At 43.0% G+C, this 12,850-nt stretch overlaps 1 protein-coding gene across 1 annotated transcript in view; it reads left to right on the plus strand.

The window, feature by feature from the left end:
- The window catches only part of SLC5A8 (solute carrier family 5 member 8), a 42,933-nt gene that overhangs the window by 14,509 nt on the left and 15,574 nt on the right, over window positions 1-12,850 (plus strand). Inside the window, exons 3-9 of the mRNA XM_048835461.2 lie at window positions 351-402; window positions 2,705-2,772; window positions 3,200-3,354; window positions 3,519-3,659; window positions 8,051-8,180; window positions 9,733-9,821; window positions 12,032-12,144. Of these exons, the coding sequence (XP_048691418.1) occupies window positions 351-402; window positions 2,705-2,772; window positions 3,200-3,354; window positions 3,519-3,659; window positions 8,051-8,180; window positions 9,733-9,821; window positions 12,032-12,144 (748 nt within the window). The remainder of the gene's footprint in view (window positions 1-350; window positions 403-2,704; window positions 2,773-3,199; window positions 3,355-3,518; window positions 3,660-8,050; window positions 8,181-9,732; window positions 9,822-12,031; window positions 12,145-12,850) is intronic.

A 12,850-nucleotide genomic window follows, 5' to 3' on the forward strand; every position in this document is an offset into this window, starting at 1 on the left:
TTCCACAGGTTTCTGCAGTATGGCATTTGTATGTGATTACTGCACTTTTTTAAACAATACGCTACTTTGTAGAAAAGCCAGGAAAAGTTGAAGAGGGCCTGGGTATTTAAGAGCCATTGTAGTGTTCATTTTAGGAACAGTGTACCATGAAGAATGCAATACTAGGTAGCCTCTGACTTTTCCCTTATAAATGATAGGAATTATTACTGAATACTGCACAGTACTGGTGATATAGACTCTATGTCTACCTATAGATACATTTACCTATGTATACTATAGGTAAATTAGTTTAAGTAGGTATAGAACAAGTTCCTTTTAATTTGATTTAGTATTTCTTTTATCCTCCTTAGATTTTATACACTGGAATTGTTATTTATGCTCCAGCTCTGGCACTGAACCAAGGTAAAAGGAAAATATGCTAATTATTTTACATTTTACAAGGTAGTTTGTTTTATTTAATTATTTTTTTGTAATATGTAAGCGGGGGGAATAGTCCCACTATTGTGGGGAACTTTCCTGGCTTCTGCACTACCCCGGTGAAGTGGGCTAGCGAAAGGATCTGAGTCCTCGCTCCCACTTCCTTTACCCAGTGGCCTCCCTGCCCTTGAGGACTCCCCTTCCACTCTCCTGTCTGGCAGAGTCCTTGTAACCCCAACAAGGCTGGACCCAGGATTCCTGGCGGAGCTCAACCCCCAATCCTGCTGTGGTCACCTAGGACAGGGGAGAGGGTGTCCCCACTCCGGGGTACTCTCTCTGCACTGGCCACTTCTCTGACCCACTGATTATTACATACAATTTGAAGCAAATGCAAGTTATTTAATCAACAATTAATTTTAAACGGAATAAGGAAAAATGGGAAAGTTTAAAGGAAACACATCACCCCGCTCTGTGGCAGGGAACATCACAAACAGTGTCTCTGGAATGTCCGGGCAGTTCACAGTCTGTCCTTGTAAGTCCCAGGCCTCCTTCTCAGGCCCTGGCTGTGCTGCAGGGATGCTGTGGGTTGGACGCTCGCTCTGGTGGTGGCCACACGCTCTCAGATTCTAGGTGGCAGGGCCCTTCTTCCCAGCATTGCCCCCGCACTGTCGGGGTTACCAATCCCCCTCCGAGTCTGGCCTGCAATACTTCCTGGCTGAGGCATCTCCCTGTGCTGGGCCCACTGCCCAGGATCCCCCCTCGCTCTCCGGAGCTGCTCACGACACCCAGCTCCGGACTGCTCCAGCCCCAGCTCCAACTCCACTCTGTCTTAGCTCCAGCTCCACTCTGCCTCAGCACGGCTGCTGCTCTGCCTCCAGCTCCCTGGGCTGCTTTTCTGGCCCTCTGGCTCTGGTTGCAGCAGCTCTGCTCCCAGGGCAAGTCTGCTCTCTCTGGGCTGTGCCTCTGGCTTTGGGGCTGCAGCTCTGCTCCCAGGACAGGGTCTGCTCTCTCTGGGCTGCTGTTCTGGTCCCTCTGGATCTGGCACAACTCTGCTCCCCAGCTTAGCTTGGGCCCCTGCTTTCTCCTTAGCTCGGCCCCACTCTGTCTGACCCAGGCAATTCCAGCTCACACCAAGGATGGGACCTCCCTGGCCTCCTGACTCCCTGATTAGCCTGCCCACCCTGTCATTCAGGCTAACCTGGAGCATTGGCCTCTCCCCGTTGTTCCTGGGGGCTGTCAGTCTCGGGTCCTGATTCCCCATCGACCCTTCCCCTTTGAGTACTGGGAGCTAGCACCTAAAACACCCCCACTGAATGTTAGTAAGGGGGCAACAGTCCCCTTACAAATACATAAAACTATTAGGTTTTTAAGACAGACATCAACATAAGTAACTATGGGCCCAATTAAGAAGTCTTCCTAAGCTCCTGTTGACTTTTTGCCTAAATGAAGACTTGAGCATTGGTCCAGTAGTTGTGACAGATTTTATAAGAGTTTGAAGATTTGAGGACAAATTCAACTCTCAGTTACCCTGACTTGAATGGGACTCCCTTACTGTCTATCTGCACAAATCCCTTTGTGTTGAAGTCAATGAGATAACTCATGGGCTTAAAAGGTTAGGATATAGTTTTAGTTGTTAAAATTTTAATTAAAGGGAAATTAGTCCTTAGATCAGTGGTGGGCAACCTGTGGCCTGTGGGCCACGTGTGGTCAGTCAGGGTAATCCGCTGGCGGGCCGCCAGACATTTTGTTTACATTTGCACAGCTGCCCACAGCTCCCAGTGGCCGCGGTCACTGTTCCCGGCCAATGGGAGCGACAGGAAATGGTGCGGGCCACAGGGAAGTGTTGGCAGCTGCTTCCTGCAACTCCAATTGGCCAGGAATGGCAAACCGTGGCCACTGGGTGCTGCGGACGGCTGTGCAAATGTAAACAAATTGTTTGGCGGCCCACCAGAGGATTACCACAGGTAATTAATTTATTTATTTAATGGGCCACAGGTTGCCCACATCTGCCTTAGATGCAAAAATATTTCTAATTGCTCAGCAGTTTGCAAAGTCTATCACAACTATTGTTATGAGTTGGTTATATTCTTAGTCCGTCAAAGTCCCTTGGTTTTAGTGCACAAATCATGTGAGTGCTATTGTTATTATTTTCTACTTTTCATTTTAAAATGGTTCTAATCTTTTTTTTCCAGGCAATCAGACCAACCTACAAATGTGGTCGAATGTTAAAGGATTTACTTTTTTTCAAAAACAGTCTTTGCAATTGTACATTTTCCCTCTTTTTCAGTCACAGGATTTGACTTGTGGGGTGCAGTGGTCACAACTGGAGTAGTCTGTACCTTCTATTGCACACTGGTATGTTGACAGTTCATTTTAAAGAACCCCCCCTTCTTTTAACTGCTTAGTTAAAATATAGAACAACCTTCCACTGTAACATAGTGTACAATTATTGAGTTTAAACTTGAATAAAGACAGAGGGCCTGGTCATCCTCTCCCCTGCTCCAAACTGCATATGGAAAACACCTGTGCATCTGCCCACTCCCACATGGAAAGGGCTGTGGTCTTCTCTGTAGCACTGTTCTCTACTCTCCTGGGTAGAGACTGGCCAGGCTGGGAGCAGGAGTGGGTGGGGCTCAGAAAAACAGATCACCTCACCCTGCCCTTCCCGTGGGATTTTCCGCAGGTCGGGTGAGCTGGCCCATAAATTTGAATTTGCAAAATTTATAATTGCATCTTAATTTCATGCTCCTACTATACATTGAATGTTCTGTTCCTTACACAGGGTGGTCTAAAGGCAGTAGTCTGGACAGATGTTTTCCAGGTTGGAATCATGGTAGCTGGATTTTCATCTGTGATTATACGTGCTGTGGTGGTTCAAGAGGGAATCGGACGCATTCTAAATGATTCTTACCATGGGGGAAGATTAAACTTCTGGGAGTAAGTTTGTATATACTTAGGCTAAAACATGATCAGCTTAAACAATCTTAAAAGTGTTAAACTGCGTCCACACGGGTTTTCAATTGAATTAACTTCATTGGGGCAGAGGGAGAAGCACCATTTTTGTCCATATTCTGAGTCTGTTATTTTTTTCTCCCATTTAGCTTTAATCCCAACCCCTTGCAAAGACATACCTTCTGGACAATTCTCATAGGTGGGACCTTCACCTGGACTGGCATATACGGGGTCAACCAATCTCAAGTTCAGAGATACATTGCCTGCAAAACCAGGTTCCAAGCAAAATTGTAAGCCTGTGTGCGGTAAATGTAATTCTTCAGTGCCTGTCTTTAGCTACTATCTGTTCTTCATAAAGGGAGATTTTTAAATGAATGCTTTAAATTTATATACAACCTGTTCATGAAAGGTAGTAACGACCTGTACTTTCTGCTTTGTGAACAAGGACGAAAGCAAATTGGAAGAATAAATGCCAGGATTGATAAGTTATGGCAACATTCAGTTTTGTCCCAGACTGTTTTATGATGCTGGTGTGCATGCACACAAAAGCTGTATTAAGTTCATTTGCAACCTAGAGACCAAATTGTATAGGTGTTATTTGTGCAAAGCTTCTAATAACACCAGATCTTGGCTTGGTACTATATTAAACCTAAATCAGTGAATGGGAGTTGTACCAGAATAAATATTAAAGGATTCAGTCATAAAGCTACTGAAATTGATTGCCCAATGATAAAATTGCTGAAGAATCACGTTCTTTGTTTTCAGAACAGTTAGTGACCTGACATAAGAACATAAGAATGGCCATACTGGGTCAGACCAAGGGTCCATCCAGCCCAGTATCCTGTCTACTGACAGTGGCCAATGCCAGGTGCCCCAGAGGGAATGAACCTAACAGGTAAGGATCAAGTGATCTCTCTCCTGAAGCTGTAAGCAGCTGGAGACTGGTGATCAGTAAGCTTTCTGTATAGATTTACTTATCTGAGAAATGTATGAAAAATAAAAATGCCTTCCCTACAATACAATGCCATAAGGTATAGGAAGGGACAGTATTTTGGAGGTTTGATATTTTTAAAATGTGGGCAAAATAATTAAAACAATTTTTTTCCCCTCCAGGTGAAAGCTATGTTTTTAGAATTAAAATGTTGAAGGTTAAAACAGTAAGAAAAACTAGTGTTGTAGGCAATCAGATTTGTAACAGGAATGAGTTCATGTGCATCATCATTGTATCTCCAATGCCTCTTCCTTGGTCATGCTGCTTTGTTCAGAAGATCAGCCTTTACACAGACAGAAGGCACATCTCACTTCAACAGTGGATTGCTCATGTATGGGAAATAGCTTCATGTGTCATGCTTGTATGGCATGTCATTGATGTTGACTCTTCCAAGCATCCCTATCTGAAGCTATATTACTTGGTTGCACCCTGCCCACCCCCTGTGCAACGGGATCTTTTAAAGGCATCCTGGAAGCAGTTCAGTTGTGACCAGAGGAGTCTGGCACCATTGGAGTCACGTGGCCAGAGCGGCTGTGAAGATACAGTGGTTCCATGTGGACGGCCTTAGCTTCCCAGGAATCTGTGCGTAAGCCCTGAAGCCTTTCCATTTTAATGGGAGAGCCCTGCTCTTATTGGGGAGCACTTCTGGAAATCTCTGCAAGGAAAACCTCATGGAGAACTCTTTATTTAGCCCCCTTCTGCCAGCTTTCCTACAGGCAAGGGTCATTGAGTTTACAGCTGCTGGTCACCCTATCTGTGCCTGAGAATATAATAATTTCCTGAGGCCTGGATAATTTTAAGCATAAACACTGCATCTGCACAGAGGTGTAAAGACTGGCAATACAGCAGCTGCCTAGTTTCTTTTGCAAGAGCCTTAAAACCCTCACAACAAGATTCACTCTGGCCCTGCTCTTTGTGTGGTCATTTACACCAGTGCACAGTAGATGTGAAACGCTACCACATCAGAATGGTAGCAATTTACACTCACATTACACTGATGTAAAGGATTTACAAGGTGCAGTACAATGATGAACTGGGCTCACAGTGTGAATGATTTCATAAGTTCCATTCCATGCCTTCTGGTAATGCATGAAACCATGGGATGAGAAAAGTATCTCAGGATTCTTGGCTGTCTCAGATAGGATCTCACCCCACCCAAGATATGCACCTGTACTTTTGTGACTAGAAAGCACAACCAAGCAACTCAGATTCTTGTATTTGAACAATGATGTATTCCCTTGAAAGAAGTACAGGTGTTTAAAGTGGAAGAATCATAAAATTCAGATAAATGCAGGTGTGATATTGACTCATCAGCCTACGGTTTATTACCTCTTATTTTTCCCCTTACCAATCCCTGGCTTCAACTCTTCAAAGGCACCACACGATGGTTTGAATGTTGAAATCTTAAATTCTTATTAAAAAGCAAGACTTGCATAGTCTTCCCAGACACAATGCCAGCTTTGAAGAAGAGTATTCCACCCAGTATTACTCATTCAGAATTAGTGGGAGCAACTCATTTCTTAAGTCATAGAGTGTCACTCTGAACTAGGATTAAAGTCAGGACAAGATCAAACAAACACTGATTGTCATTTGACATCCAGCCGCCAACATGGTTTAAAAACAAGATTTGAAAATGCTGTGAGTAATCGGGGCATGGTCATACTTTTATGCCTTTAATCATTCAATTGATAGCAATTTTGTTTTATTTTTAACTATAGTGACCTAGGCTAAAACATGCTACTTAAAGCCTTGTCTACCTGTGAGAGTTGTACTAATTTAACAAAATTCTTCTGCATGTCCATCTTCAATCAGTCTAAGAGTATCTTATCTCAGTTTAGCTTATATTGATAAGGAATCAGGTTATGGTAAATTGATATAAGACACACTCAACCCTATATGAGAGGGTCCATGATACAAGGTTGGAACATTTTAGCTAAATTAGTCTAGAAACAAATTTAGCTAAAGCTTTGCAATTTACATGCATAGACAAGGCCCAAGTGTGACCACTGGCAGTGAGGTCACCCAATCAGCTTTAACATGCCTAGGTTTTGTTATCAGACACTTGATTTAAGTCAGGTTGTCTCTTGTGCTGATGAGCTTTACGAAGTACACCAGGCTGCAGGCTCAGTTATATTACACCAGTGCACCCAATAACATACATTTCCATCCCCATTAAGATCTTCAAGAGCAGAGCTACTCTCCTGCAGACATCCCAATGAACCTTCTAAAGTAACCCGGGGCTGGTGCACTTTCGCAGTCACTGGAAGCACTGAATGGCCTCCTAAGCACCCTCAATGCTGATACACTTGCTTAGGTACTGGAGGTACCAATGCATCTCTGATTGCTTGGCACAGCGGCAGGGCCTCAATGGCAATCAATGGACATCAGGCAACGAAATGGCTGCTGGTTAGAATACAATTAATCTTATAGAAGTACAGGGAAAGAACCACGTGGTTGAAGAACATACTGCATTGTGGGTTGCAGTAGGGCACCGAAGATGAGCCAGAGGGTAATTAACTTTATGAAACTAGGACCCGTCTAGAGCTAGAAGTACCTAGACACCTCCAGTAATCTGCAGGAGCTCCATACAGTTCCTTCCTGTAGAGAAGGAAGCCAAAGTGGACAAGAAGACTGAAGCATTTTGAATAGCCAATATTGAATGAAGACTTAGGGTAGCAGAGGTTGTATTAATGTTTGAAGCTGGAGCCTTTTTGGGCTAGTGCTATCAGGAGATGGAGTCAGTTTACTACATCAGTCTGCAAGACTACCTAGGCACTAAGAAGGAAAGCTCACAAACTGTGGGCAGTCCATTTCCTTCTAGAAGCAACAGCTTTGAGGGACTCCATGCCAAGTCAGCAGGAGAAGGGCATGCACCATGGCAGCCTTCCCAGGTGTGCTGGCTTTGTTAGGGGACATTTACAAAGTTCTTCCCCATTGCTTCCTCTTGGGGCCCTGGCACTGTTTAAGAACAGTAGAGCTGTATAGTGCAAGACACCAGAGGCACAGGAATGCCGATGCTAAATAAGGGGAGCCCATACATCTCACTAAGACTGGATCTAGGGCAACCACCCCTGAAACTCCCTCTGAGGTTTGAACACACTGGGGAATGGGTTGCTCCCTTCCTGTGGTCTGCAATGAAGAAATACAGTGAGACATGAAGAATAACCACAGAGGTCACATGATCTCATGTTTAGATTTCATTACAGGATGGACCTCTGCTATTGGCTATATACAATACCAAAATTAGAATAGGGGTTTTATATTTAATAACTGTCAGTTTAGGTGATCATGTATTTGGAGCCATATTGTGAACCCATTGCTAGTGCCAGTTATGCTCATAAGCAATCCCATGGACTTCCACGTCACTGCTTGTGTGAGTAACTGTTCACTGGGTTGGGAAGGGGCTCACAGTGTGGCTCCTAGTCTATGAGTTACTCTCTGGCTTGTCATGTTTTTCAACAGTTCTGTGTGTTGCTGGGAGTTAGTGGCTTTGCACTGCTTTAGTAGCCAGACAGACCACAGTCTGTAACTAGACTAAGAAGTGTTCAGTTAACAATGTTTCTCTTTTTTTTTGGCTGCCAATGAGGAAGTGAATACAGGTACAGTAGGACATCTGTAACATTACAGTACAGTGCTGTACAGTGCATGGCTAACTCTTTAACGTTGTTGTTTCCTTTCATGTTTGTGCAGATCTCTCTATATCAACCTTTTGGGACTCTGGGCGATACTTGTCTGTGCTATGTTTTGTGGACTAGCAATGTACTCCATATACCACGATTGTGACCCATGGACAGCAAAGCGCGTGTCAGCACCAGACCAGGTTTAACACTAAACATCTCAGTGGTTTAATAGTTGGGGATGAATTAGGATTGCTGCCCTTAGGGGCTGTTCCCAAGGTATGAGGCTGAGCCCACACATCTCCAGTGTCGTGGGTGCTCTCAGACTCATAGACATTAAGGTCAGAAGGGACCATTATGATCATCTAGTCTGACCTCCTGCACAATGCAGGCCACAGAATCTCACCCACCCACTCCTGCAATAAACCTCTCACCTATGTCTGAGCTATTGAAGTCCTCAAATCATGGTTTAAAGACTTCAAGGTGCAGAGAATCCTCCAGCAAGTGACCCGTGCCCCATGCTACAGAGGAAGGCGAAAAACCCCCAGGGCCTCTGCCAATCTGCCCTGGAGGAAAATTCCTTCCCGACCCCAAATATGGCGATCAGCTGAAACCCTGAGCATGTGGGCAAGATTCACCAGCCAGATACCCAGGAAAGAATTCTCTGTAGTAACTCAGATCCCACCCTATCTAACATCCCATCACAGGCCATTGGGCCTATTTACCATGAATAGTTAAAGATCAATTAATTGCCAAAATCATGTTATCCCATCGTACCATCTCTTTCATAAACTTATCGAGTTTAATCTTGAAGCCAGATAGGTCTTTTGCCCCCATTGCTTCCCTTGGAAGGCTATTCCAGAACTTCACTCCTCTGGTGGTTAGAAACCTTCGTCTAATTTCAAGTCTAAACTTCCCAATGGCCAGTTTATATCCATTTGTTCTTGTGTCCACATTGGTACTGAGCTCTCAGGATCTGTCCCTTTGGAAAGATACATTAAGGAACATTTTGGGACACTTGAAACCCAGGAGTGTATTTTATTTGCAATAAGGGATGACAGGGTTAATAAAATAAAGAGCCAGAAATCCTCTTATTCCCTAGTGATACATAGGACAAGGAAGACCAAGTACGATAACCCTATGTAGGAAACTGGATCATTTTCTTTTTTGGGGGAGGGTGGAGGTTGCTCCCATGTGCTACAACCAAGAGACCCAAAACCTATGGCTCTCTCTTCCCCCTGAGATCCACATGGCTCAAGGGAGATGCTGAGAGACAAGGGTGGTCTCCATGGAGGCTCTAAGCCACTGCCTTCTCTGCCTCCATCAACCACTGAGCCTGAACCCCTATTCAAAGGATGTGCCCCAGTCGCGTGGGGGGAGGAAGCATCTCAGTTAGCATTCAATGAATCAGCATGACTGAGGCAGGGAATCACTACAAAGAGGTGGGGAGGGAAGATTTTAAGGGAAGTGGCAGATCCTTCAGTCCCACCACGTCCAGGTCCTGGCCCCTGGCAGTGGGTCTCTTGGGGCTAGTTGAAGGGAGCAGTGAGGAGAATAGTGCTATGAAGGCAGCTTTATCCTCTTGGCTTTGTCAGGTATTCATCACTTCCATCTGAATAAAGTGTAAAACAGAGGACATTTAAAATTAGAATAAAGGGCAGCATGAAGTTTGGATACATTATAAAAGCAATACCTTAAAAGCAAGAACACAGATTAGGTAAAATTATAATATTTCTCAATCTGTATTTTTTTCAGCTCATGCCATATCTGGTATTGGATATTCTACAAGATTTTCCAGGGGTACCAGGGCTTTTCGTGGCTAGCGCCTACAGTGGGACATTAAGGTAATATAATCATTCTGAACTCAATGACATACATTGGCCGTTTTTATGCATGCTCATTGGAGCATAAACTGCATTTACACGAGATCCTTTGCATTTAATTTCCCTGCATGCATATGTTGCCGTTCTTTAAACAGGGACAAATTAGAAGCTGTTTAATGGGTGCATCTTTAAAGCTTTTCAGGCTTCACCAGTGGAGCTTTAAATTTCCTGGCATTGAAGCAATTTGGTCTCCATTGTTACCAAATTCCACCAACAGGGATAGTCTGAGCCTTGGCGCTATAAGCTCCATTGTCATGAGCAAAGTATGGCACTTACAAGCTCTGCCTCACTTTACTTCAAAGCTATTACTTCACTAGCTGCACCTGTAAATTCCTGAAATCCTATAGGGAAACAGGGCAGCTGCAGCTTAAGGGAATTTTCTACTGCTAATCCTTCCTTTTCCAAACCTTCAGAACTGTATTTTAAAGCCTTCTTCCTACGACTTAAGAAGCACATTCTGCTCATTAGGGGCTATTTACAAACTAGTGTTTGGAATTTAGAAATACAGCTGTTTTGAGTCAATCCTGTGAAAATGGTCAGAATATTTTGTTTCGAATGGTGGTGGTAAAAAAATGAATTTCCCACCTTCTGATAATTGAAAAACGACTGAAAAGATTTTTGCTTCAAGTTTCCAAAGTTGTATACTTTCTGGCAGCGACCGAGCACGGAAAATTTCAGCCCTTAATGTGAACATTTTGGATAATCTTGAGTGTGCAAAAATCAGGGATTAGAATGGAAATGGTTAACAACCTTATCTATAGCAGTCATACCCAGAGCAACTGTTAAAATGCTGTGGTTGAATAATTTGTTGACTCTTAATATTTGTAGATATGTAAGTAAACATGATGATAAGGGCAATACATTTTCACACTTCGGGGTGCAAGCTGATTGCTTGTGAGAGTAATGTATAAAAATGTCTGATACTGCACAAACTGTGGATTGTAGGTGATTGGCATTTTGCCCTTCCTGAGAAGCAGAGTGACTGGGCCACTATAAGAGGCCAGATACTGGACTAGATGGGGAAGAATAAAATAATACTTTCTCACTTTAATAAATTCATGTTTGTAAAGTGCTTTAAAATCCTTAAATGGAAGGGGTTGCAGAAGTGCAAATTATTATTGTAACTCTGGTGTTCTACTTGAATTCTGTTAATTAGTTAATCTTGTCAGACTTTGGCCACCGGTGGTGCCACCGGAATATTAAAGAGAAGGGAAATAGTAGGCATTGTGGCATGTTTCTCTGTAAGGAAAATGTGTCTGATACTATTCTATATGATCCAGGATGTTCAGAGTTATTCAGTAGTAGCTAGATCTGCTTTCAGTAAGCTCATGCTCAAATAAATTGGTTAGTCTCTAAGGTGCCACAAGTACTCCTTTTCTTTTTTCAGAAGAGAGGGGCTGATGTTTCAAGTGTTTGGGACAAGTGGTTCCCTTGGAGTCTATCAGATGCTCACTGGAGCTCATAATTAACCATTAAGTGTGCGGAGATGCGTATTTTGTGTGTGCTGTGGTCTGCACCGCGGCATACTCATTTTCCAGCCACAATACAGGCATGTCATTTTTAAGATTTAGGCCAAGATTTTTCAGAAATATGTGCCCAAAATTAGGCTCCTAAATCCACATCTAGGCTCTTTAAAAAGCAGCTGATTTTCAAAAGTGTTGGTGCACAGCAGTTCTTACTGACATTTGAAAACCAGCCCACTTATTTAAATATGGATTTAGAATCCTAGCTTTAGGCTCTGAGTTTTGGTCTGAGCCTGGAGAGTGCATCCAAAATAGTCAATGAAATGTCATACGATGTACATGTACCTAGTCCAAAGGATGCGATACATATTAATGAATTCAAAAACGGTTTTAAAATACCAGTCATCCTTTGATCTATAGCAACATATGTAAAATTTCCTTCCACTCATTTATCTGGTTGCTTCTTTTTCTTAAAACATGCATTATCCTCTATGAGAACAAATATTTTAAGCAATTGCAAAATGTAACAGATAGTGCTGTTAAGTTTTTTCCATTAGTAATAATAATTTCAATATGTATCGTAGTTACAGCCACATAAGGTCTCTGACATTGTTGCAGACAGTATCTCTCTGCCGTTATCTCGATTATTAAGTGTTTGTAATCTCAGTTCCTAACAAACAAAAATGTTTCAAATTTTGTCATCTGCAGCACAGTGTCCTCCAGCATCAATGCTTTAGCAGCTGTAACTGTTGAGGATCTCATTAAACCTTACTTCAGCTCCCTCTCTGAAAAGAAACTAGCTTGGATTTCCAAGGGGATGAGTAAGTTTTAGAGGGATATTTCTACTTTCATCATAAAGAAGGAGGGCTTGGTTTAGATCTCACTTATAAGGGTATAAATCAGGAGTAACTTCATTAAAGTCAATGGCATTACACCAGTATGAAACCTGTGTGAAATCAGAATCAGGCCAAGAGTTTTCAGCTGTGGGGGAGAAGGGGCGCAGCTATTTAAAGTGAGCATGGAAAAGGGCATCTTGTTTGATCTTTAAGCAGTAAAGTTATATTGTAGTCTTGTTCAATCTAGATTCCTAATACAAAAGACCCAAAGGGTTTGGATTGAAATGGCGTTATTTTTCATTCCATCAGTCAGAAGGCAGGTGCATGGGATAGAATTTTGTGATCAGCCACTTGAACATGGAATTATTTGGCAGGGTAGATGGCTGGGGAAATGTACGGCATCGCACTCTCCTTCTAGAAAATGTGAGGGTTCACGACCGCTACAATACATCCTGAAACCCTCAATCTGTTTAATGCCTCCAAGCAACCAATCTCAGAATTTTGAGTTGAACATACAGGACCAGATCCTCAGCTGGTTTAAATCTGTGACACTCCATTGATTTCTTTGCTAGCTACATCAGTTGCCATCAGTGGAAGATATGGCCCACAGTGCCCCAGGTAGTTCGCTGGGAAAAATTAACATGTCTCTTACTGTAATAAGGTTAGTAAGGGATAGAAGAGTACAGCCAAT

Source organism: Caretta caretta, chromosome 1 (genome assembly GCF_965140235.1).
Source record: "Caretta caretta isolate rCarCar2 chromosome 1, rCarCar1.hap1, whole genome shotgun sequence".
NCBI lineage: Eukaryota > Metazoa > Chordata > Testudines > Cheloniidae > Caretta > Caretta caretta.